Raw genomic sequence first — 26,710 nt, 5'->3', positions numbered from 1 at the left:
GTGGTGACACCTGACGTCCTTCGAGAGGTGATGTACATGGGTTTTCGTGTGCGCCAAACTATACAGAAAACTCTCTCCAGTTCGAGCTGGTTCCCGCCCGACGCCAAGGATGCTGCCCGGAGGAAGGTGGAAGCGATGAGGCTGATCATTGCGTACCCACTCAACTTGACACACCTCTCTGCGCTGGAGCGCCTTTACGCCGATTTGCCGGACGTGACCCTAACAGGTGCGTGCACTGACGGTTTGAACGCCACACTTTACTGCAACAGTTTTAGTGAAATAGAAGGCAGCATCTTTACTGCTCTTGTAGGTGACAAGTGCGCATGCTGAAGACGTAAAGACTTGGCGCACGCCTTGCGAACGCGCCTACGTGGGTCCTGTGAAGCACATGCATTAGTCAGGGTATGAGTAGCGTATCCTGAGTATGAACCTTTCCGTAGCACGAAAGAGCACCTCTTCTATAAACTGCTTGGCGTTAAATTAAAGCACACGCAATGTCACAGCCCACAGTGCATCATTGTGGGGCTGGCAACAGTGCAGAAGAATTGTGTTGACGACCCCTGAGACAGGTCGTATAGTGACGCAGTTTTCATAGGTGAGGTGTGGTGGGGTAAAAAAAGAAAGGACGTGAGGTACTTGTGAGGTAAAGGCTGGTTGACAATTTCGGGACACGTATATCATACAAATACCCTTGTGATATACACGCTGGCAAAGATAAGCTAGATTAAAAAGATTGGTCGCTGACTTGTACCTGACCAGTGTATTCTAGGTTCAGTATGTCGAGGAGCTGTACGCCGTGCAATATTTAAATGTGCTTGGGTATTGCAAGCTATTAATCATTTTTTTTTATTTATTACATCAATCCCTTGCGACAGACACCTCTGGAGGCGAACAGGATGCTCACGGTACCGGCAGCAGCTTCGTCCTTTCGTGGTTGAATGTGAGCCGGTTCCAGCGCCGCGTTCTAGTACGGAACCCGACTGAGATCTTCTTCACATTGAGCTCGGTGAACGCACAGCACACCTACTCCACCAACACCGTCAACCTGGCGGGTGCGGTACTGCAGCCAGTGGTTTATTACCACGGTGCACCCGCCGGGTACAACTACGGAGGCCTTGGACAGGTATGTCGAAACCGCGAACCGACTGAGCAGACCTTGCTGGATTTCTCAAGGTATTACGTTCGGTACAGCGCCCGCTTTTTGACGTACTGCGCAGGAGCCGCTGAAATGGAATCTGTCTCTGTTATGTGGACGTTCGCGCACTCAGTGATCACACACACACCTAAGTACCCGATACGGAAAATGCCAAGGGACTTGTCTGACAGTCGGACATTGCAGCATGACCTGTCGTGTCTGCGCGCAACACATGGGTCCTGGCGCATAGGACACGCCGAATGTAAGGGGCTCTCCTGTAAAAATGCATGGGAACGGAGAAATTGTTTTTCTCGGTAAACACTGCACTGATTTAGATAAGGTTTGTTACATTTAAAGCAACGTTAAAATCAAGGGATTGAAGGAAGTAGATTTTTTTTTATTTAGGCCGTTCATTGCTCATAAAATTTGTTGAAGATATGGACATTTTCAACACCGATACTATAGAACTTACAGCTTTCTAACTCAGGAATGCAAACGGCATCATAATTCGGCAATTCCAATCAATAATACATCTGAAGTGGACAAAATTGGCATCTTATGCACCCCTCTGAAATATACCACTAATTGACCAGTGGCAGTTTTTTTTTCAAAACACTGGTAAACGTTATAACAATTGTACGTAAGCAGCACATGTATAAATGAAATTTGTGCGCTTGAGATACTACAAGAAATGTGTTTGCAGAACTGTATAAAATGTTTTTGGTGCAAAGGATATGTAAACATCATGCCTCTGTTTTTTTTACTTACTAATTTTCGCCAACATTTGTAAAAAAAATCAAGACCTATATCAAAATTCTGCCTTCTTCAATCGCTGGAATTTACCATTTTCTTTGACATGCCACAAAATTCGTTCAAATAGGTCCAGCGGTTGTCTCATATAAGTACTTTTACGTTTTACATGCATTTTAATAGGCGTTTGTCATGACTTTTTTCTTTCGAGGATAAGTTTTGCTCCAGAGTATGCGTTTAGCAAATGCCTTCGTACGAGTTATCCAAGGACTGCGTCACACAGTTATCTGAATACAATTCCCCTTGCGGCAACGTTGGCACCAACGACATCTCTTGCTCGACCACTGTTGGTCATTATCTGAATATATTTCAGTTGCACGCTTATTGCGCTTTTTCTTTTTTTTTTTTTGTCAACGCCACGCCTCCAAGAAAGGCATTCTTACAAAGAGGCGGTGTTATTCGATGGCAGAGTGGAGTAAATAAACCAACCGAGCTAAAAGTCGCAGTTTCGCCCGAAAGGCCAAGCATCGATTGCGACAGAAAATTAGTGGAAAGCTATACGAAGTAAGGATAGTAGTTTTATTGGCCGTCTAAGCTTGAGAACGTACGTTCGCTTATTCACTAAATGAACAAGCATGGTGTCACGCGCGCACTGGCAAACATGAACACATCTCACTGGATCACCGCGGACACTCGCTGTCAAAACGCTGGTGTGAAGAAGAGCGGCAGCAGCACTGGGCGAATTGGCCTTCGTGCTGCCTCTCGCTTCAACGCGAACAAGCGGCGAGAACGCAGCGTAAACGAAGATATTAGCCCTCGGCGCACTCTGTCCCCATCGCAGATAGCTTTCAAGATTGAGCCCGCGCGGCCGCCGCATACGCAGCCAGCGCCACCGGAGTAGAACACCCCCCCCCCCCTTCCCTCCCCTTTCCCCTCAGTCTTGCACGCGACTGGAGATGGCGCGCTTCCTCCGCACTTCCTTGCGCGCGTGAGATCTAGCCACAATGCTTGGCTCACACTCGCACGCTTTCATTCTCACCCACAGCATATGGCGCGTGGCCACGATGTTATCACACTTTGACTTTATACGGAACATCACGGCGACGCCAACGGTGACGGTGTAATTGCGCCTGAAGTGCCCGTATGATTGATATCGCAATAAAAAGAGAAATCAAAGCAGAATGTCCAAAGCAAGAACATTATTTACTGACGACAGAAGTGCGAGCCTCCTTTGTTCGGGGAGGTGTCATTCCAAGGAGGTGAAGTGGCAACGGCTGCCATCGTCTTCTGGACGGGGTGAATGAACCTTGCGCACTTGGAGCAGCCACATCGTGTGGCGCGCACCGGTACGCGTGTTAATGCAGAGACGTGTATTTGTTCTTTCACATTATCACGAAGATTTTGTGCATCATGTCACCTGCACGCAGGGGAACAACGAAAGAGATGACGCCGTTCGCCACTCGCAGTAAGATTATCGCGTGGAACGGGTCCGATATGTCCAGTCAAGCAATCATGATACCTGAGAGTAAACAATGAGACAGTGTTATGTTTTACATCGAGAACCGGCAACAAATTATGCTAATGTATTAGTTATTTCCTTCGTGTCAGCAACGAGCAGACGTGATTGGACACTGAGATATCTGGGCACTTCCCAACCTACGGCCACCTACGTTTGCAACGCCCTGTAGTCTAAGAGAAATCTGCCGTTTTTCTTTTTTTTTTCTTTTTTGACCGGATAGTAAGTCGCAATCCCAGAACGTTGTTTTCCCGCTGATTGACTACCCCGTGCGGGTGGCGCAAAGTTGTTCAGATGAATTACTTTCTTTTTGTCATAACGATCTCACGCGATGACTTCTCTAGAAATGGTGAGGTCTCGTTGCAGCGAAATTCAAATAGATTTGCCTTGTGAACATGCTTGCATAAATTTTTGTTGCAATGATGAAGTATTCATTTTTATTTTTGTTGCAATGATGAAGTATTCATTTTTTTCGCGCAAGCGTAGGTTCTGTCAAGTCAGCAAGAGTATATTTGTTCCCGCAAGGGAAGCAAGCGCCGGTGGAGGAAGGCGCCTGGAGTTCGAAAAAAGAACCGTCGCGTTCGCGCCCTTTCTGTTTAGGCTTCGAAGCCGCGGTGATCGCTCTGCATGTTCGCGGCGTATCTTCTTTGCATGTGTAGCGACATGCGCTTTCCCTGTGGAGCACTAGGTGTCGCAGCGTCGAGATTAATGTGGCGTCCGCGACCGCGATCGCGCTCTTTCCGTGGGTGCTTCGACGTCGCGGTGCTCGTTGTACACGTTAACGGCGTCCATACGCTGGCGCGCAACCCGCCTTCACAAAGTGAAGCAGCGCTAACTATTTTCTCTACTGCTTGCGGGTGCCATGCATTTAAAAAGAAATAAGGCAGGGGCTATATTAGGTAACTCATTTTTGCTGTTTTCATTCTTTTTTACCTTCGTAATTGGCTGGCAGAACGACAAGCCTATGTCATTATCGCTATCACTGACCCTCTTTACGATGGCTGGTAAGAAACGAATAGAATCGATGGAACGGTATTGTTATACGTTCCCGGATTAATTTTAGATGCGAAGCAGCTTATGGTCGGGGCTATGTCACTCCCTCCCTCCCTGCATCCATCCGCCATGCGGCGACCGCACCTGCACTGCGCATGCGCATCCTCCTCCCCCTGCTCTCCTAGTCTCAAATACTCTCTTCTCGGCATTCCTCCTCTCCTCTCCGACGCTCCTCTCCTCTCCGGATTGCGCAACGAATGGCAACACCTGCGGCTCCGCGCGCGATAATGCGAAGCAGCTTAGGTTAGAGGCGCGACGGTAGGCGCTGCATACTCCGCTGGGGGGTGCCACTGTAATTCGTGGTATAATGCCGCGCGCGCGCGCTCCGCTCCTCTTATTCTCCTCCCGCAACGCCGAGATGAGTGCCACAGACAGCGCCGCTGAGAAGAGGGCTCGAGCCGCTGCCACGAAACGGCAGCGGCGAGAGGCCGATCCCGAACTTCGGGCTCGCGACGCCGGTACCTCAACCTAACGGAAACGACGAGCTGAAAACTAATGGGAACTTGAGTCGGACCCCATGGCTGCTTCGCATACTACTCAGGGTTCCGCTACGGGAAGATGGTGTAATTTTTTTGTTCTGTAACACTACTGTGGCGGATTTATTCACACATAAGCGCGCATACCGTTGCCAGGACAAGAATAAGTGGGACGAAAAGAAGGAAGCTATAAAGCGCACCCTTTTTATCTAATGCAACGACGCAGTTAATGGGCCACGAAATGATGCACGGCTTCGACGTGACCGGAAGAGGCATCGATCAGAAGGGCATGCCAAGCAACTGGTGGCCCGAGGAGGCGACGAAAAAATACACAGAACAGACGTTGTGCCTGCGATCTATCCATAAGCAGGTAAGCTCACTCCAGAACAATGTCAGGCTCATCAGAACGTCTGCGTGTCCGGGAAAATGTATAAATCTGACCTTACCTAACGTTTGATAGCGACCGTAGTCTTTGCTGCTCTTTCAATCAAAATATGTCGCATTCTATGTGTACATCTACGTCATGCGATCGCAGAACTTTCCTTCGACGTGTACTTCCGCGGTTCTGTTGCCTGTGCTTCGCGATGGAGTGGTGAATCGTCGCTTGGGCTCACGTCCTGTTTCGGCAGCTTGAATTACACGAGGGCAAACGACTGGCGTCGACCGAAGCGAAATAGAAGCGGGTTGTCCCACCCCGTCTTTACAAAAGTTGGACGAAAGGCATGGCTTGCTAGCAACGTATCAAATAAGGCTAGCTGGTAGTAATTCCTATTCGGCCATCTCTGCTCAATGGGTACTGAAAGAACAACGCGAAGACATAGGACGCCGGACATGTGCATACGCTATCATGTCTATTGGATGTTTTTTTTTTTTTTTTTAGCAAACGAAGTCCTGAATGCATTTGCGGTCCAGCACACAAGTCCTATGCAAATGCCTTTACGTACTCTCTCGCGCAAATGTACTTCTCCCTTAGCTCTCCGCGCGCGCGCATCGCGATCATTTCAGGCGCTCAGGAAGCGCGCGCTGGCGCTGGATCCGAAGCTGGACTCGGAAGACCTGGCCGACGTCATGGGTTCGCGCGTGGCCTTCGACGCCCTTCGGAAACTCACCACGGCGTTCGACTTCTCGTCGCGCGCGGCTCAGGAGAAGGGGACCAGTGGCATGGTGGCGGGCTTCACGGAACTCCAACTGTTCTTCCTCGGCCACTGCGCCAAGATGTGCGACCCTAAGGTGCCACCGCGCGAGCGGGACAAAACCGAGACCTACGCTCCGAACTGGGCCCGTTGCGTGGTGCCGCTGATGAACATGCCAGAGTTCGCGGAAGCCTTCCAGTGCGAAAGTGGCACTTTTATGAACCCCGAGAATAGGTGCCGATTCTGGTAGCAATTTAACGCTGGCGAACTGCGATGCGCTCCCCTGTATTGCTGCCTCTGTACATAAATTTACTTGCATGCGTCATGACGTGCGCTGTAATCTTAAGTTCGTTATGCCGCGTTTCAGTGCTTTAATTTATAGGACACACAAGTGAAGGTCACACCTGCCCACTCAACTGTGTGGTTGGTTGGTTGATGCCCGCATACGTTATGGATTGCCGCAAAATTTTCTACAATCATGCTTCATTGTATTTTTATAGAACACTATATGTCAACATCACAAATAAACTTACGTCAAACGACTCGGCACGCCAGTTTTTTCAGTTACCTGGACGTAGCAACACAGCATGATATTCTGACTTGCTGTTTTATGGCCCACACCTGTTCAGATGAAAGGCGTCGAAACTTGGACATCAAAATGCTACTTCGCCGAGCTTGTGCTAACGACGGCTAACAGCTCTTAAGTGCTTTTTCAATCAAAAGAAGTCGCATTATGTATGTACATCTATGTCAAGCAATCGCAAACGTGTTTCCGATCGCTTGACATCACAGTCGAATGATGATGGTTGCACCGCAATACTAGTTGCACAAATGTCATCACACATTTTATATTCTGCGGCATCACTGCTATAATTGTAGAATGTCCTACATGTATTGCATTTTTCACGTACCACAACGGCGGACTCTCTTTTTCCAGAAGCTAAAAAATACGATGCTAGAACGACTTGAATTACCATAATCTTGCGCAAGCTGCTAAACTGAGTATTTTTCACAGAAAGAAAACAGGAAAGAATTCATTTTTCTTCACATAAATGGAGTCTGCCTAGCAAACACTTTCCGTCGGGGAATTTTTTATTCGCACATAAATTTTTATTTGAATTTTGAGGCTTCTTTACCACATAACAAACTCAAATATATGAACAAAAATTATATTTCTTTTCATGTAAAGTTTGTAAACACGTTCTCAAATGAGGACATAAGGGCCCAGTGGTAGTAGTAGAGGCAAAAGTGAAGCTTATTCTGACAGTTTATTTTCCTATTTTCCATCTTGTATACATAGTTTGTTGCGGCCAGTGTGGCATTCGTACGGAGTCGGTAACTCATCTAGGGCAAGGCACATTTTCATCGCCAACACTATACTATAATCAACTGGTGCTTTCTCAAAAGCCACGACTGCTCTTTAGACGGTTGTTCCTCATCTGACTCATCAGACGCGTCTGATGTATCCAGAAAGTCACCGTTTCCTGTTTTCTCAAAAATGAAGTCGTCGTCTTCCTCATCATCTTCCGCAACGTCTGATACATTTCTATTATCAAGTTAGGCGAACATTTCATCCACGTCTTCGAGCGGCTGGAAACGAGGCCTATGGGCCTTCGTCATTGAGTAAAACTCGCAAACCCTAATTGCAGCACCTTAAAAATAAAGAGGAGCAGCTGTAGTGCATTACCATGCATTGTCACCCCATGTGAGACGCGGCGACCACTTAGCCCTGCTGTCCTCAAATGAGGACACATGTTATACATGCGGGGACTCACCTTTGCATGCGCGCGGAAGGTGTTTCAATAAGTGAACCTTCTATAGCGGATTAATAACAGTCTCCTAAATGCTCACCGCACCAGTGAGAGTGGCCGGCAAGTAATCAAAACATAAAAAAAGGGCTCTTATTTGGGTTAGCCTCAACCTCGTCGCTTTTCTCTGTTTTCTCTGGCAGGCATCTTCACAAACGCCAAGCACGAAAACTGATCTAGAAGGCGACGGAGGTGCCTTCTAAGCTATACGAGCCTAATCTTTAGCTTCTGTTGTGTTCATGGTGTCATCAACATGCTTTTGGTTTTGTCTTCATTTGAGCGCATTTTTGCTTGTGTTACTTAACACAAGCAAACGTGCGCGACACTATGTTTATTGCTCTCCAGACATCTCTTAATAACTCCCCATATAAGTAATCATTATTCATTCTTGCCGAATATAATAACATACATCGCAGTTTTACTTGCAATGACTCTGCTGAAATATCAAAGTCAGCCAGAATTCTCAGAAAAAAATGAGTCAGACCAGCCACTCTAAAAAAATATTTTCAGCAGGCAGCTTTAAGCCCTGGGATATCTGTCTATACGTCAGAGCACCCATCGAATAGCGTTGTAACAATATTTAGCTGTCTTTAACGATTCCTGTGCACCATGACTCTGAACTCGCTGCGACAGCAGCACAAGCTCCCACAGCTGACGACGCCGTTTTCTTTTGCAATGTATGCAACGTCGTTGCCGTTCGTATAATACAGTATTCCCGATTATGTCTAACAAATAAATAAATAAGTACCAAATAAGCGCGCAGGGTCTATCCCACCCCCTCAGTAGTGCCCACATGCCGCAGGGACGCGAGTTCGAATCCCTCTGGTGCTGGTGTTAAGTGCCACGTGTGCACCTATTTGGCCATCCTGTGCACGTATCGCCGGCGTTGTCATGTAGCACGCATACCAAAGCAATGATGATGAATATCATGCACTTATTCATTACAATACCTGTACATGTGCTTTGGAGGGACGTATTAGCCCCAAGAAGTTGGAGTGGTGCCCTCTCGCGTATGACATCATCTCACCAAAACGCCGCACACGCTATGTGCGTGAAGACTGCTTGACGCGGCCGATGGGCCTGCCCACATCGAGTTTTCGACATCTCGCGGGTCAGCAACCCTGTCTTAAAGTTTGCGAAATAAGTTAGAACACTGTCCATCGCGAGATCGAGCCAAGTCGCAGCCCGACGGGCCCTCGGAATTGTGATTAGTGTGGATCGCCGCGCGAGCAGTCTCTTAGCCACCAGTGCACACATGTGCGTGTTCGGCACAGATATCTTGCGAATATATATTGTTGCGTGGCTGTGACGCACTTATAATAGCTTGTCTGTCACTTTATGATGACTATCTGGAAAACCGTAACTGTGCTGCGGTCTCTGCGTTTGTATGAATTCAGTGCCTGCCTGTATATAGCGCAATCTGCATTGTCGGTAGCATGTACCGTTGGTCAAAGACATTTCAATTTCGTTTCCGCCTAGCACTTCAGTACATCACAGAAGGGGGTTTTATACCATTCCGTGTAAATTCAGTTGTCGCTATGATGCGTAACTGCAGCGCATTGTAGCAAAACTGGCATGCGCCCGCATTGTAACACTAGGTAATAAGTGGCCGGGCGTGATGAAGGTCGAACTAGCCGAAAAACTTGACTAACGTTTGAAAATAGACACTGATTAACTGAGTGCTGAATCCCAGCTTTGTTTGAATTTCGTGTGTCTTACAAATAAAGGTTCTCTGCTTTCAGTATAACAAGTGACATTCGAGGAGAGTAGTCTGAGTTTCAGGGCTGAAAAATGGACCAACATGCCAGCGAAGCACCGCCGTTTACATACCCGAGCTTACCGACGACCGCACATTGACAGGATTTCCGTGGTTACGAAATATCTGGAACCTCTTTTAGTAGGGCGGGCGAAAATAGTACGCAAAATAAAACTAATCATGTGCGGCAGTGCTGACCTTGTGAACTGCGTAATGCATAAACATAAACGCCACGCGAGAATAAAGTATACGTGACTTTTGTGTTGCGACTTCAAGTGAGAATTAAGTACCTGAAGTGCTAAACAGACGTGGACCCTGAAGGGGACAAACACAAGTGCAGTGAAAACGTCGTGCGTATTCTTGCGTACTCGGCCCCCTTGAAAGCAGTGTTTTCTACGTTTCTTTCTGTCTTTTTTGTCGTTCTTCCATATAGCTTTTTTTTTCTTTTTTCCTTTTTTTTGCTTTGAATCAATACATTTTCTACACAGGCAAAGTGATGCTTTGCGACTAGTTTCGTGATTTATAAAAGACTATTGAACAGAAAACGCTCCATCATGATATGCACAATTGATAGCATTGCTTTTTCGAATTTAACTTGCTCACAATATTCCTATGCAGGAAGATAATGTGAACCATACTTGAGGATAGCGAAACATGAAAAAAAAATGTGGTGTGGCAACTGTTCGAGAATAACCGCTTGTTAGTGAAATTATGAAATGTTCATGTCAACATTAGCTTAATTTATGTAACGCCAAGTGTGTAAAATTTAAAAATAACTACGTTGCGACTTTGTCGACAGGCCCTTGCGCGCTTAAACCTTAATGTCCTTCTTCGGCACCAGTGTTGCGTAGACTCAAGTTCACTATTGGCGATGTTTTACGACTAAGTCAGGAGACCGTGCCCCTAACCGTGGCAGCTGCTGCCTGATAGTATCTACATTTAGAAACTTACACGCAAAAGCAATACAGACAGTATTTAGATAGTTCCAAACTACTCGAGCACGACGTGAGAGCGGCAACAAGGTGAGGGATATTTAGCTATTTCAGCATAAGCGTAGCAGACGACAAAGGGGACTCCTCCTGTTGGCATTACCAGAGCGCCGTTCGCAGAAACGCCATCGGACGCACACGGGGCTAATAAAGCGACTGTAAATATGCAAAAATACGATTTTCGACTTGTTGTACGATTACACAAAACGAATATGTGCTGACTGGTATCGCTTTGTGATTGTAGATGCTGTTTGGTTCGTGCCGGTTGGCTATAGTGCTTGTATTTTCGGCAATGTAAGCAGTAAAGTGACAAGTGTACCAACTCTTCCGTTAAAGGAGGGTATAAAGTTGTGGAAGAAAATGTGACCTGATCGCCACACTTTACTGATGACTTGATGGTCACCATAGTCGCCATTGTCGTCGGTATGATGGAAAGGATGACCCAGTTATGATTCCCGTTTTACAACATCAACTGCAATAAATACGTTGGTGAACAGGGATTACATTGCAACGACTATAATACGTACTTGGCCACTCGAAACTCGGGTTACCTGTGTCCATCCGACTAGTCATGCTTTCTTTCACATGGCTGATGCGTTTATCAGGCAACCCCCTCATTCTCTGCTTGACTCTTACACAATGAAAAAAATAAGGAAAAGCTTTGCCCACGACCGGAACGCGTGTTCAAACTCGTGCCCTGTGGTAACATGCAAATGTTACCCCACGTTTGACGACTGTACTGTTGTGTAGCATTCGGGCTTCAATATTTTCACCCAATTTTAGGAACAGACTCCGAGATTGGCTGAAGCCATGTGCGTTATTTTTTTTTCTACAGGCAGCAAGAAGCACTAGTGTTGTGCGCATTGCAAAGTAAGTGTTTTTGAGAAAATTGCGATGTCCACTGTGAGAGCTCATGGCTGTCGCAGTAAATGATTTTGCAGCTAGTGGAATCCAATATGTCTGCCAATTTTCTTTATTTTACATTATAAAGACTGCCACTAAGCTATTTGACATTCCGCTAAACAGATAATAAAGAACTCCCATCGAAATGTATACTGCAAAAGTAGATAAATAACTACTATTTCCAAAAGCATCACCAGTACTGCTCTATATCTATGGAAAGCTTGTTAAAACTGCATTTTGATAGCGCGAGTGTTATCTTAGTGATCAATTATATAGTCTTTTTTTTTTCAAAGAAACACCGCTTTTCTATGTTTTATCAGACGCGTGGGTGACTGAAGGTGTTTGTTTGCAGCACAGTTTCATTATCGCTTTGTATGAATCTGGCTTCTGCGCATCTTTGCAGTCGATATCTCAGTACGAACGGCGGAGCGCACACTAACCGATGTTGTGATCGGCAGTTTAACCTTCAAAACGGTCGCTCACGGAGATAATGAATGAGCCGTGAACCAGCCGTGAACGAGCCGTCGACCCCGTCCGAGCAATCCTGACCACGACGAATTATGGCCGGCAGTTGGGCTATGCCGGGAAGGGACTTTGCTTCAGGTGACTCGTCATCCGCCCGCACTGCCGCACCGGAGACGGGGTCACTGTGCCTCCCTCCTCCCCAGTTCGAGCCCATTGAGGCACCTGTGTTTGAAGCTCTCTTCGGAGAAAAAGTGCTACGAACCTCCGAATTGGCAGGAGATGGTAAAATCCGTCTCCTGACGCCGGATCGGCGGAAGACGACGAGACAAAGGGAACACAGGTGTTAAAGGAGGCGACGCACGCTCGGTGAATCGATTGGAGAGCTTCATCTTGAACGAAAACCTCATACCTTCAGCATTTCTTGAAATACTCTTGTAGATATGTAATTTAAACGTGTGTATTTAAACGTCTTGGGTGTCGGGCTCAGCCCCACGTTCCCTTACTCCGCCTGCTGAAGGGAAAACCCAAATCCTCGGACCCCCGAGTCGCAACAACGAGAAGTTTTGTCGCGTTCTTGAAGTAACTGGAAGCTTTATAGTCATGTGCAACTACAACTGCACTCGTAAGGGCTCCTACAAATGGACAAACAATAAATCTGCGCATTATGCAGTAACTACCATCACAATGCAAGGTAAAACTGGCAAGGTCTAGACTCGTGATTCGAACTGGTTTGATCGCGCCAACCACAAACTATTAGGAATATTTGCACTGATCCCCAGTCGGCAGTCACGCGCAAGCATTGAGAAAATGTCACCATGTGCAAACTAAAGAGCAAATCAAAAGCAAGCATAAAATATGGCTGAAAATCTTACACATGCAAAAAGCACCACCACAAATGGAGTTCTTCTCAAGCTATCCAAGCGACACTGAAAATGAAAGCGCGAGAACATCAATCAAAAAGCGGATATAAATATCTGTAGCTTGAGGATATCAAGGTGTAATCTGCTATCGTCTCATCGACGTCGCCACTTAGCGCACATCGCTGGTTCAATGTCGGTGGTGATCGACCCGCAGTGTCTTGAACGGTGTCGGCGCAATAGGTGTATTGTGGTGTCGGGGCTAGAAAAAATTGCACTTCTTCTTCGGGTTCATAGAAGACCCGCTCTCACAACCGAATGCTTTTGCGAACGGCTCGAACTCCCGGGCGGCTGCGTTGCATGCTGGTGACCAGGCGCTTCCTCGGCCATCCTCTTCGCAGAGAGTGTGGCACATGGTCAGGAAGAACACTTGTTCCCCGCTGTACTGTTCCATTCCTTTCAGCCGCGCATCCTGGCTGCCGTTGAGCGCCTGCGCAGATGAGGCAACCACTATACACTTTGGCGGCACACATGAGAGAATCATCACGAATCCTACTACATCTGAGCGGCACAACTCAAAACCAGTGAGGGCTAAAAATCAACCTTGGCCCGAAAGCCGCACGGACCACAATCAAGTGAGAAATGTGGCATCGCATGCTTGCGAAAAGATATTGGGCTTAGTATCACATTCGTTGCTGTCATCGGCACGGCATGTCCCATTAGTACAGGTTCTAGTGCGCTCTATCATTGGTCTTTGAAGACCTAAGGAGGGTCTTGTTCAGGAACATAAAACAGAGCGAATCCCACGCGCAGTGGTAATCGCTGTTATGCGAACCATTTGCAGACAGCTAGCTATGCAGCATTGTTTGGCGTTCTGAGAAACCTTACCAGGTTCACCAATGGCTTTGCGCAAATCCAGTGTTCGTGTGTGTGAACTTGAATTAACGCGAGTGGCGTGTGTGTGATGACATAAGCAAGGCGACGACGACAGTAACGGCGAATGCATGATTTCTACGAACGATCAAATTTTTGTAAGCGAGTGGCATGGAAGTTCGATATCGGTAATAAAGCGCTGAAGAAAACTGAATGCTTACTGACGGCAGCACGTCGTATGACTTAGAGGACACGAACGCGTGACTTCACAGCAAACATCATCATTATCATCATCGTCGTCGTTCTTATATTTTTGTTTTTATGTCCACTGCAGGACGAATGCCTCTTCCTGCGATCTCCAATTACCCCTATCTTGCGCTAGCTGATTCCAACTTGTGCCTGCAAATTTCCTAATTTCATCACCCCACGTAACTCTATGCCGTCCTCGACAGCGCTTCCCTTCTCTTGGCACCCATTCTGTAACTCTAATGCTCCACCGATTATATACTCTACGGATTACCTGGCCTGCCCAGCTCCCTTTTTTCTCCTAATGTCAGCTAAAATATCGCCTATCCCAATTTGCTCTCTGATCCACACCGCTCTTTTCCTGTCTCTTAATGTTAGGCCTAACATTTTTCGTTCCGTACCTCTTTGTGCGGTCCTAAACGTGTTCTCGATCTTCTTTGTTAACGTCCAAGTTTGTGCGCCATATGTTAGCACCGGCAGAATGCAATGATTGTACACTTTTCGACTACAGTCGTAAGCTCCTAGTCAGGATATGGTAATGTCTGTCGTATGCACTCCAACCTACTTTTCTTCTGTAAGTTTCTGTCTCGTGAACAGGGTACCCTGTGAGTAATTGACCTAGATTAACAGACTTATGCAAAGACTCTGGAGGCTGACTGGCGATGATGAATTATTGCGCTACACGTAATACACGTACCTTAACGGCGTAAGCGCTGAAGGAAATGTTCGTTTGGGCAATGTTCGTTTGGGCTGAAGTGAGTTTTGTGGCGCATTAGTTTTTTTCCATTACAAAATGCTCGAGCACCGTGTCTTTCAGAAGGCCACAATGCACCGACACCTGGCGAAGACGTCATCCTATCAAAACATTGGCTTTAGGTTGAGGACTTCGCTAGCGTGATCTTGCCCAACTACGCGTGTCTTGCGTCAGACACATTAGCTTAGAGATAAAAATCTTGTCTGTACCTTCTTGTATGCTGCGTGCGCCACCTCCAGCGCCGGCAGGAAGGGGTACAGCGTCTCTTGGTCAACCTCAGGCTGCTGGCAGCGCACCGCCTTTTCCAAGTGCCCAGACTCGTCGGCCACAGGCGTGTTCCGGTTGGTCGCGTCGGCTATTTGCGCCACCACGTCCAGGGCGAAAAAGAGGCACCGCGCGAACAAAAAGCCCAGGCCACCGTACAGCATCGCAGTGGTGCCGTTGTGGTAGAAGAACGGTGGATCTAGCGACACAGGTGCAATAGCCGTCTTGAGGAGTGCCTGGTTGTATTGACACAGCGCTGTTATGTCCACCCGGTAGACCTGAGACATGAACGACCGAACAAACCTGCGCCACGCCCAAGCATGAGTCGGGAAACTTTAGAGGGAGGGCTTAACAGGGAGGAAACCGAGCCTGCGTCAACGCCCTTGCGTGAGCGGGAACTGTACAGAGTACAAACAAGTCGGAAGTGTACCTCTAAGTGGTAGGCGTAGGTGATGGTCCGTGCCTGTCACTACGACGCGTTCCCTTACGTTTCTGAGCACCGACCGTTATATAATGTGACATGGGCGATAACAAGTCTCTAAACGACCTGAGCGAGAAGAAAGACAAGACATTTGATCACGTTGTAGCATTACGACTTCATGGCGGCATTGTTTGCCGCCGCCATCACCGCGCGGGGGCCGTGTCTCATGGGAGACAAACGTTTACATTGCCCGGAACATTGCAGTCCCGGGCAGTTTATCGCGCTCATTTTTTCCGCTGCTATGAACAGTTATTTGACACCAGCGAAAAGTTAGTGACGTTTCACTTCGTGAACGGGGTTGCACGCAAGCATATGGATGCCGCGAACATGCACAGAGAGCACCGTGGCGCCGAAGCACAAACGGAAAGAGGGCGAACGCGGTCGCGGACGCTACATTGATCTCGACGGTGCGGCGCCTGGTGTGCCACAGGGAAATCGCATATTGCTACACGCGCAAAGAAGAGACGCCGCGAACATGCACAGCGATCCGCTTAATCAGGTGACGGAGTGGCAACAATGCCCAGCAATGTGCCGCTTACGCGACAGTGACTTCAAAGGTTGAATATTGGCACTCTCACTCGGCGGTGCCCGGCGACGACTGCGTCCGTGACGACGTGGCAAAGAAATACGCTTTCCCCCCCATATGCCACTTCTTCCTTCGCTTCCGCGGCTCAGATTTGCCGCGAGGACTTCATACGGTGAGCGTTGTTTGTGTTGTAATTTTCGCGATAGTATTGTACTTCCTATGAATGTTTTCCACCCTTAAGTGAAGTGATTCGTAGGCTCCTCTGGCGCATTTTCCCGTCTGCGCATCATCATCGTCCCCTGCTCTGAAGCAAATATCTTGCCCTGCAAACCTAGTAGCCAGTGGTTATTTATTTGACACCATTAGCGTTTTATTGCGATAAAAATTATAGGGACACTCCAAAGCTGATTTCTGCCGTCGTCGTTGCCGTTGCCGTGAGGTTCCGTATGACGTCAACGGCGATGAAATCGTCGCCGCGCTCCAGACGCTGTATGTGCGAGTGAAAGGGCGCGAGGGACACGCGCTTTCACGGGGAGCGAACGCACGTCGGAAAGCAAACGCGCGTTCTGCGCTGTGCTCCCTGAAGGGCTTTTTCCTCCTTTACAATCACCATATATAGAGAGCAAACGCGACTTCTTCCGTCGCACGAAAGGCCTTGGGGGGACGGGAGGGAGGTAGGGGAGGCGACGTTTAGCTGCGGCACGAAATGCGTATTTATATAAAAACGTGGCGAGGCGAGAAGGTGGGTAAGATTTCCGACACTGCTGGACGAGTGTCCCATTCTGATCTCGTCGAAAACCCACGAGCCGCCCCCAGAGGCATCGGCAACAGTCACCAACGCCGCGCGCGTTCGGTGCGAACGCTGGCAAAACGCCGACGGCGTCGACAACAGTTCTGCGCGTTGCTGGTGCCAATGTCCAAGTTTATACAGCTGATAAAACTACTATCCTTACTCCGTTTAGCTCTCTACTAATTTTGAAACTTCGTCCTTGCAGGGCTTTTATTTCAGCGATGCTTCTGCCGTTCATCTAGTCTATGGCTTCACGCTCATCAACTTGACTGACTTCAAATCATGACAGTATATCGACATGCTGACGAAAAGTTACGTGCGCGCAGAAAATATATTATACTGCACCATGGGGAACTTATTTTTATGAAAAATAACGCAGAAAGGCGAAGCATTCATTGCGATAGCAAGTTATTAGATAGCCATACGAAGGGAAGTTACATTTATCAGGTGCATAAACTGCTGTTAAACCTTCACGTACTAACTAAATTGCAACCACGCTGTTCCGCACGCACAGACAGATACGAACACATCTCAATCGATGAACGTGGACACTCGCTTTTAGAACACTGGCGGGAAGAAGAGCGGTAGCCGCGGCGAGCGAATTCCCCTTCGTGCTGCCGCTAGCTTCAATTCGAACAATGTGCGTGAGAACACAGCGCACACGAAGCCATCAGATATCGCGGACGCGTAGCTTTCGAACCCATCGCCGATTGCCTCCAAGAAATGGCCCGGGCGGCCGCGCTAAACCGCAGCAGCCTGAGTAGAAGAGGAGATGCGCACTAACCAGCCCCTTGCCGCGCCCTCTGGTAGCTGCGCAGATTTCCCCTCCCCCCGCCCCCCTTGTGCGCGTGTGGACACCGTGAACCCTCTCCGTTTCCCTCCCTTGCACGCGCGAGAAGACGCCGCCATATCGAGCCACCATCCTTCTCGGCTCAGCCTCGCAAGCTTTCCCTCGCACCTACAGCATACGGCACCTGGCCGCAATGCTACCGCACCCTACTTTATACGGAACCTCACGGCGACGCCGAGGATGATGGAGGGAAATCACCGTATAATTTGTCCATTCAATTCGCCATAATTTCGTTCATATGATTGCTATCGCAATAAAACGTCCTTGAGCGTGCACAAAATTGCGCATGGCTAAATCTTATGCGAACTCTCCTCTGCATACAAAGAGAATGTGCGAATTCAAAATATCGCATTCGTTTTCCGCCGGCCACCGCCGCGGTTATTGGGTCGCTTTTGTCACGTGACCTTTCGCCACCTAATCCCTTCCAAGCGTCTTCCATGTATGCACTTGAACAAGCAGCGTTGACTAATTTCAACGGTACTTTGTCGTTTTATTCAATGCGTGCAAACACGGTTACCAGAAATAACCTCAGCATAATGCCTGGTTTCTCCGCTTTCGGTATGGCTGCCGAACGGAGGCGGGAAAGACATTGTATTACATTCCGAGCTGAAAGGACGAGCAGGGACAATGTTCTGTGAGGAGCCCGTTTTCGTGGTTGGCGGCGATTGATGGTCGATGAAGTTTGATGGCCGGTGACTTTCGATACGACGGCACCGAGGCAAGGGGCAGGAGCCTCACGCCCACCTGAGTTGCAGAGAGGAACGTCGGGGAGAGGCGGAGGAGAAGGGGCACTGATCGTGAGCTCTCGCAGAACCGAGTTGCGGCTAGAGGATGGAAAGAGCGAGAGGAGGGATTGTCGCTCATTTATTCGTTTGCTCGTTCACTCGGTCCTTCGTTCGTTCCGGCTATTTGCTTACATTGACAATATTCGCCGATGGTTTCTGTTCAATTTCACTGCCATACCAATTATATGGACACTTCACGCGCATTTCTGACGTCGCCGTCGCCATGATGCTCCGTATAAAGTCCAAACACGATAGCATCGTCGCCGCGCGCCGTACGCTGTATGCGCTGTATGTAGCAGCAGCAGTTGCATTCGCAAGCACGCAACTAAGCAAACTTCCTTGGTTTCACAGATAGCTGTGGTGACTACCCGGCTGATCACCCGTGCATCGTACACGTGCCTGCGCGGCACTGACTACCCTGCTGGTCTCGGTGCGCACTCCGCTGAAGCCACACCCAAGCGGCGTGCTACGCAGCCCGGATTCCTGCCATAAAAGCCGTCCCAGCGAGAGCATCACTGCTGTAGCAGCAGCAGTTGCATTCGCATGCACGCAACTAAGCAAACTTCCTTGGTTTCACAGGTTGGTTGCCTCTATTTCTGATATTTTTTTAGAATTTGTCAAACCTGCAACTGCTGCTGCTACTATTGTTGCTGCTATCGTTTTTCCCTGCTTCTGTACTCACATTGTGTTAACTATTTAGCCATACTCGCAATGCCGACAAATGCTGAACTCTGTAAGCGAATGGACGAGTTAGAAGCTATATTCAAGCATCGGTTGAATGAATTAGTCGACCGGCTTGTTGTTAGTATACAAAGTAGGCTTCAAGACACAGGCTTGGACATCGGTGGAATGATAACTCAAGTTGGTCGCATGGACGACAATCTAAAGCTTCTAAACGATCTAGTCGAGTCAGCCCGATCTCAACAGCTTGAGCTGTCTGCGGCAAACCGCGCTCTCAAAGCACAAAACGAGGCCCTTCAAAACAAAGTCGCTGACCTTGAGCAATACTCCAAATTAAATAACTTGGAAATAAAGGTGGTGCCCTACACCCAGGGAGAGGATTGTACCGCAATCCTGACTGCCATCGGCGACAAATCCAACGGTACAGTCTCAGCCACTAATGTCGACACAGTGCATCGCGTACCAGCAATGTCTGGTCACAAGAATATAATCGCGTGGTTTTGCTCTCGAACAAAAAAGACTGAATTCATGAAGAAGGCGCGAAGGGCCCGAGTGAATACCCGGAGCGCAGGGTTTTCAGGAGAGAACACGCAGGCGATATTCGTCAATGAGCATCTATCGCCAGACAATAAGCGTCGGTTTTCCAAGGCGCTTGCCTTAAAGTAGCAAAAGGGCTGGCTGTTCATCTGGACGGAAAATTGTCAGATAAAGGTGCGGAAATCTCCCGACAGTCGGGTATTTCGCATCACTTCTGATTCTGATCTAATATTACCTAAGCTTGCACAAGCCTTCTAATTTTCAGTCTTTAAGTTGTATCCAATGGCTTCGTAAATTTACCTGAAGAACTTGAGGCTTATTTTTCATTGCCCTGTCGTTCACTAATCCATTTCAATGCGCGCAGTCTGAAAAAAAAATGGATGGCATTACACATTTTTTATCTTCTACCCGTCATAACTTCTCTGTTATTTGTGTTAGGGAAACTTGGCTCTGCGCATCTCATGATAATTTGTATAGCTTCCCTTCGTACTTTTCTAAATATTGCCACCGTGATAACAGTAATCATAGCGGTGCTGCTATTTTTGTATCCTCCGAGTTTCGTTTCCATAGACGATTTGACTTGACACTCAATGTGGCGAACTGCGAATCTGTTTGGGTCGAATTTCAAGATTCATTTTTTTTTCACAAGATTAGAAAAAGCTCAGCAGTCGGTTGCATCTGTGATTCACCTTCATCATCTGTAAGCGCGTATTGCTTAGCATTAAGTGATTTGCTGCATAAATTAACATTTGAGCAAGAAATGTTATTATCATGGGTGATATTAATATTAACCTTTTAGATACATCGAACTCGCTATGTAATGATTATGTTAGCTGCCTAAACGGGTTTGGATATGAAAACCTAATTGCTTTTCCAACTCGCTGTCCCACAAATAAACAGGATACGCTTATTGACCACATATTATCTAATCTTCTTAATAACCCTGACTGTGGTGTTGTCCAAGCTTCGATAACCAATCACTACCCAGTATTCGTGTGCTTAACTTCTACTCCTGGCACTGCGGATGCAAGCTTCACCAGAAAGAAGTTTAATTCGTCAATATTCATTAAATTATTACTACTTCAGACTGATCCCTAGTAATGACATGCGATAACCCTGAAACTGCCTATAACACATTTTCAAAAATAATTTACAATGCTATTGCAGATTCCGCCGTAGTAACGAACTGTAAAAAAACGTTTTCAGCTCCTCGTAACCCGTGGTTATCCAGCAGTTTGCTAAATTGTCTACGAAAAAAAGATAACCTTTACAGAAAAACAAAAAAAACAGCCATTTAACACTGCACTTCACCAAAGGTATAACAAATATTCAAATTTGTCAGGAAAACTACTCAAGCGGGCTAAAACTTTGTACTATGAAAATGAAATTAGGTGTGCTGGTAATGATATAAAAAACAATAGAAAGTATTAAACAGTTTTTTAGGACAATCCAATTGTAATGCCGAAATAAACATCATACAATCGGAGGATCTTCTCCTTGATAATCCCTTGGATATTGCAAACTCGTTCATAATTTCTTCTGTACAGATAATCAAGGGTGTGACGATCCATTTACCATGACTTACCCCCGTGTGCCTCATAGCCTTTTCTTTTATCCCGCAACGCCTGAAGAAATAATCAATCTAAAAAACACAGGGCCTGTCTTGATAACTTCAGCCCTACTCTCATAAAGATGATAGCGTGCTTAATATCCGGAATATTTTGCCACATATTCAACCTTATCTTTAAGACCGGAATTTTCCCAAGTTATTTGAAAAAGGCCAAAATGATCCCTGTCTTCAAGAAGGGAGATAAACGTATAACATCTAACTACCGCCCTATTGCCATACTTTCATTCTTTAGTAAAATTGTCGAAAAACTAATCGTAATGCGCTTATCAAGTTATTTGTCCAAATTTCATATCCAGTGATCAAATCAATTTGGCTTTCGGGAGGGATATTCAACTGATTTAGCAATAATATTTCTAACAGCTAGATAAGATTCGGCAGGCAATTGACACTGGCAATTTTGCTGGTGCAATATTTATTGATTTTTCTAAAGCGTTCAACTCACTTGTTCATAACATACGTTTTGCTAAATTGAATTCTATTGGTATAACTGGCCCGGCATTGCGATTATTATGGAACTATTTGCGTGATAGAGAGTACACTGTATCAATATCCGGTACTTACTCACACCCTAAAACAACTAACATTGGTGTGCCTCAAGGATCTATATTAGGACCACTCTTGTTTTTAATATATATTAATTATCTCTCACAGTGCCCAAAGTCATCTGAGTGTATCATTTACGCCGACACCACCATTATCTTCTCCTCAGACAAAAGCCTTGATTTATTAATGTGCAAGCTTAATAACCATGACGCAGCAAACATTGTAACTTGGTGCCGACTAAACAGACTACACATTAATACTGCAAAATGTAGCTTCGTCATTTTCTCAGCTAAGCAAAAGCTTATCTCGGGGTCTCCATCGCTAACCTTTGCTTCCAGCATACTTTATTATACTGACAGTGTAGTGTTTCTTGGTGTCACATAAGATGAACACCTAAAATTTGATGAGCATGTTTTATCCCTAACCAAGAAGGCAACTTATGGAATTAGAATATTAATTAAAGTTCGCAATTTCTTTCATCTGAAGACACTCATCTCTCTTTACTACGCTTTCATTCATACGTGTATTAATTATTGCATATCATCATGGGGAAACACGTATCCCGCTCATTTATCCCCACTGCAGCATACCCAAAATCAAGCAATTCGCATCATCACACGTAGCAGCTACACATCAGAAGAATCTTCATTTCTCAGTTCTAATGGTATTTTATCAGTACAGAAACTAAATAACTATTCACTTGGAATACTTGTCCATAAATCTGTGAACGGAAAGCTCCCGCTCCCGATAATTACTAACAGCCAATATCCTCACTCCACATCTACCCGATTCGCTTCTACGAACAGCTATCTATAACCAAAACCCAGAACTAATTATGATAAACTTACTACTAATTTTTCAGCCACACAACTTTGGAACTCATCACCGGGTCATATTAAGATAACCTTTCATTTTTACACATTCAAATCAAGCCTCCGTAAATTTTTACATTCAATGTTATCATTTCATGATTACCGTTTTATTAATAACTGCTTCGTGTTATTAAAGTAGTTTACGATGTTAGCTAGTGACTTATTTAAAACGTAGTTTTGTATGTTTGCATATAGCTGCTTTGTATTTACATATCTTACTCATTTTTAACTGGAGGTCCCCTGTACAGTCTGTTGACCGTGGGACCTCCCTCTGGATGTTTGTATAATCTTCATTTGTAACCTTACTATTATGCACAATAAAGAACTCTCAACTCTCAAAGAAAGCTTAGAAGGGTCAGCCGATGATCGCGGCTTAGTCTCGCGCGCTCGATGAAGGTAGGCGAGGCAGAAGCGCGCCGTCTTCTGTCGCGCGCGAGGCACGGGGGAAGGCGAGAGAGAGGGCGATGGGCGTTCTACCGCGGCGGCTGCTGCTTACGGCGCAGCCGCGCGGGCGCCGTATCTTCAACTTCTTTATTTCGCATTTGTTCCTCTTACAAAGACAGGGGGAAATGTTTGGACAGGAATAAAAAGCTGCAGCGAAGTAGCTTGACGTAATTCCTGCGCATGTCATGGCATAGAGGATAACAAGCAAACCATAGAATTATACCATGAACATAAAGAAATACAGGTGAGCAACGCATACAAATGTAGTGATATACATACCTACAAGCGACTTTACACCAAAAGGACACATTTATGATAAAATTATTTCACATGCACAGTAAAGGTGTACATAGTGCAACGCGTAATTAACGCTAAACTTAAATACATTCGTATAAACAACGAATTTATAGAATTATATCACTAACATTAATGAGGTGTATTAGAGTCAAACATGAATAATGTTAACTTGTAGGAATATTAGTTGAACAAGAGATACTACGTAATAATTTAATAAGAGCGACATTTGAAATGTATGTAATGGTAAAACTGGGCGTGATCAGTTTAGGTTCCTAAATCTTCTAAACTTTTTCCTAGTAATGGTGTGCAGATCAATTCCTTGGCAAAGTGTCTTAAGGTGGCGGTCCCACTCCGGCGGCACGAGTACTTCAGTACCCGTGGCGCCGAATGATTGTGCGATGCGCAGAGCCAGGTTTCACTAACACAAATAAGAGAGAAGTTATGACGGGTACAAGATAAAAAAATTGTAATGCCATCCGTGTTTTTTTTTTCTTTTCAGACTGCGCGCATTGAAATGGATTAGTGAACGACAGGATGCAAAATTTCATTCATGTACCTTTATTAGTTTTAAACCGCAGCTTCGTAGCTTTAGTACTTCCCCGCAAAAATGGGCAAAAGTAAAACCAGAATTATAAATATTGCTTAATTTCGGCCGCATTATTAGAAAAACTAATAAAGTTACATCAATTAAATTTTGCGCGTAAATGGAAATTCCTTGAACTCTAATTTATCGAAAATTTAGCTTCCTTGATCGCGTAGTTGCCGGGCTGTTTACAACAGAAGTTTGCCATATTTGGCAATCTTTAAAAGCAAATAATCCCAAAAGAAAAAATTCAACATTATTTTGCTGCGTGTAGGAAATAGATAGATTTGTCGTAAAGCTACAGAGCAAGCCGTAATGCAGTAAACGCGGTAGTTCTTTCTAAATATGTCCACAACAGAGACACAGTTCGCAAAAACCATGAATCTCATGCCACGGGCGAAGCCAGGAGAGAAGGGGGGGGGGGGGGGGGGGCTGATGGGGCTTCACCCCCTCCCCCGGAATTTTTTCGTGCTGGCTTGCACCGCCGACCAAAAAAACCGCCGGCGCCGGGAATAATTCTGTATTTTGTTTACAATGTTTTTTTTTTTTTTTTCACGCACGACAAGACATTTCAGCACGCACATGGCGAACTCGGGCTGGATTTCGTGGCAACATCCTTGAACCTGGAGTCACATAACGCAATGCGCCCCGCCCCATCTGAGCACAAAGTTTCAAGGGCTTTTCGATAGCGAGCGGGCGCGTTGCGGCATCTCGCAGCGGCTGCGGAATCTACGGAGCGTATGCATTTCAATTCCATGACTTTATGGGTATAAAGTTGTCATAAATTTTTGACGCGACTAGTCGACTGACATTTCCAAAGGCGTGCTTTAGATTTTCAATTCTGGAACTTTATGAGTTTAGTGTTCCTATAAACTTGGGCCAACATGCGCGCACTGGAACCCTCGTGTCCAAGCCGTTGCAGGAATGTAAGCACGCGCTCGCAATCTTCCACACACACGAAAATACTAAACATGACCGTGACTGCCAGCTGGCAGCTGATAACTTTCTCCTAACATTTTCAGGAAGCGCACCCAATGCAATCGATCAGCTGGACTAGGGCAGGCAAAGTAAAATAAGGAAAACAGAAGAAAGTTAACGGCCTATTATTGAGGCAGTTCTTTTTTGTGGGCGACAAGGTCTGGCTCTCCGTAGCCATAGGGACAATGCTCCTATATATTTAAGCAACGCCCCCGCTGAAAATACTGGTATTTTCAGAGCGCTTCTCCGTATGCGAGCTGATTGTGGAGATACATATCTGAAGAACCATTTGGAAAGTTGCCCCAGTAATGCCTCGTATTTATGGTAAGATGTACAATACCAAACTACAGAAATTTGTGGTGAAATTATCAAAGAAAGCCTAGATTCAAAAGTGAACGCTGCAGGCTGCTTCTCCATACTTGCTCACGAAACGGCGGATATTGATGGAATCGAAGAGCTTACTGTTTGTGCAACGTATTTAAACAAGGTTGCCAACGACATTGAAGGAGTGTTTTAGGTTTGAGAACCGGAATAGATGTCCTCTCTCATTGCGACTGCAGGTTCTACGTAATTGTGTACCAACTGCTGCAGATTCCTTCCCTTCCAGTGACCACTGCTAGCGCAGAGAGAATATTTTTTAACACGAGATTACTAAAAAAAATACTTCCGCTCTACAATTTCTGAGGAACGCATGGCTAGGCTGGCGCTTCTATACACCCACAGAGACGTCGGCCTCAACGTGTCCAAAGTCAGTGACCGCTTCGCTAAACTTGCCCGCCGAGTGAAGTTTATCCTTTAGATAGCGATGCAGCAAAAATCAATGGAAGTAAAAATATCTGTTCCTTCAGGTTCATAAACCCGTAATTACAAAAACGTATGACTGTTCATTAGCTTTTAAAACGGCAGAAATTTTCGTCGTGTATTCTAATAGTTAGCATCATGATCAAAATTATCACGCGAATACGAAAATTACGCGGACATCAATAACGATTTTGACCGACCTTGCTCATGCATTGAAAGCCCGGCCCACGCGGCTTTTCCTAACAAACACACTCGGATATTGGGTAGTTCAGCTTGCCGCATCATCAGTGGCTTTCATTTGGCCTTTTGTTTCCTTTTTAGCTACCCGCTTTTACTTCTTTTTTGAACCGAAACAATACCCTTCTTTAAGTTTGGATACAGAATATTTGTTGCCGCTGTGTAGGCAGTTAAATTACACATTTTCGTACTGATTTCGGCATTATTCTGCTATCAGTCTACCCATATGGTGCGGTCGCGACCGCCGCAAGGCCCAAGTACATATCTCGATTTCTGCGATCATAGTTTTGTTCGTGCCTGGATCGTCTGTCTTTTCATGTGTAAAGTTTACTATCTGTGACTGCGCGACATATTTATTTGTCTTGTTTGACGCATTATATACAGTGACTATTCCTTAAATACATATATTTATTGGAAACTTATACGTATACTTAAATATCTTGCTGCGAGGTGTTGTATATGCAAGCAGTGAACTTTGTTTCCAGTGGCACTTTTTTGCCCTTTATCAAGTTGTATCTTCGCCTGTGTATATTCCATTCTATCTTCGCATTTCTAATGTATATTTTGCAGAACTCCTGCTTTTTATATGTACTCACTGTTGCGACTATAATATCGGTGTCATTACAATACACGACCGGTAACAGCTGCTCCTGTGCAATCTATTGCAACCAATGACAGCGTCATTGAGGTTTTTCCC

General features: G+C 46.0%; 2 protein-coding genes across 2 annotated transcripts in view; one reads left to right on the top strand and one right to left on the bottom strand.

Annotated features, from left to right (window-relative positions):
- Positions 1-6,313, top strand: part of LOC119456686 (neprilysin-1) — a 65,131-nt gene extending 58,818 nt beyond the window's left edge. Inside the window, exons 4-6 of the mRNA XM_049669023.1 lie at positions 2-226; positions 876-1,123; positions 5,936-6,313. Coding sequence (XP_049524980.1) covers positions 2-226; positions 876-1,123; positions 5,936-6,313 — 851 coding nt within the window. The remainder of the gene's footprint in view (position 1; positions 227-875; positions 1,124-5,935) is intronic.
- A 6,768-nt stretch (positions 6,314-13,081) lies between these two features.
- The window catches only part of LOC125946307 (uncharacterized), a 56,668-nt gene continuing 43,039 nt past the window's right edge, over positions 13,082-26,710 (bottom strand). Inside the window, exons 7-8 of the mRNA XM_049669022.1 lie at positions 14,924-15,281; positions 13,082-13,331 (exon numbers count right to left, since the gene is read on the bottom strand). Coding sequence (XP_049524979.1) covers positions 13,104-13,331; positions 14,924-15,281 — 586 coding nt within the window. The 3' untranslated portion in view covers positions 13,082-13,103. The remainder of the gene's footprint in view (positions 13,332-14,923; positions 15,282-26,710) is intronic.

This window comes from Dermacentor silvarum, chromosome 6 (genome assembly GCF_013339745.2).
Source record: "Dermacentor silvarum isolate Dsil-2018 chromosome 6, BIME_Dsil_1.4, whole genome shotgun sequence".
Taxonomy (NCBI): domain Eukaryota; kingdom Metazoa; phylum Arthropoda; class Arachnida; order Ixodida; family Ixodidae; genus Dermacentor; species Dermacentor silvarum.
The sequence above is the reverse complement of the archived record's forward strand: the minus strand, read 5'-3'. Positions and strand labels throughout refer to the sequence as shown.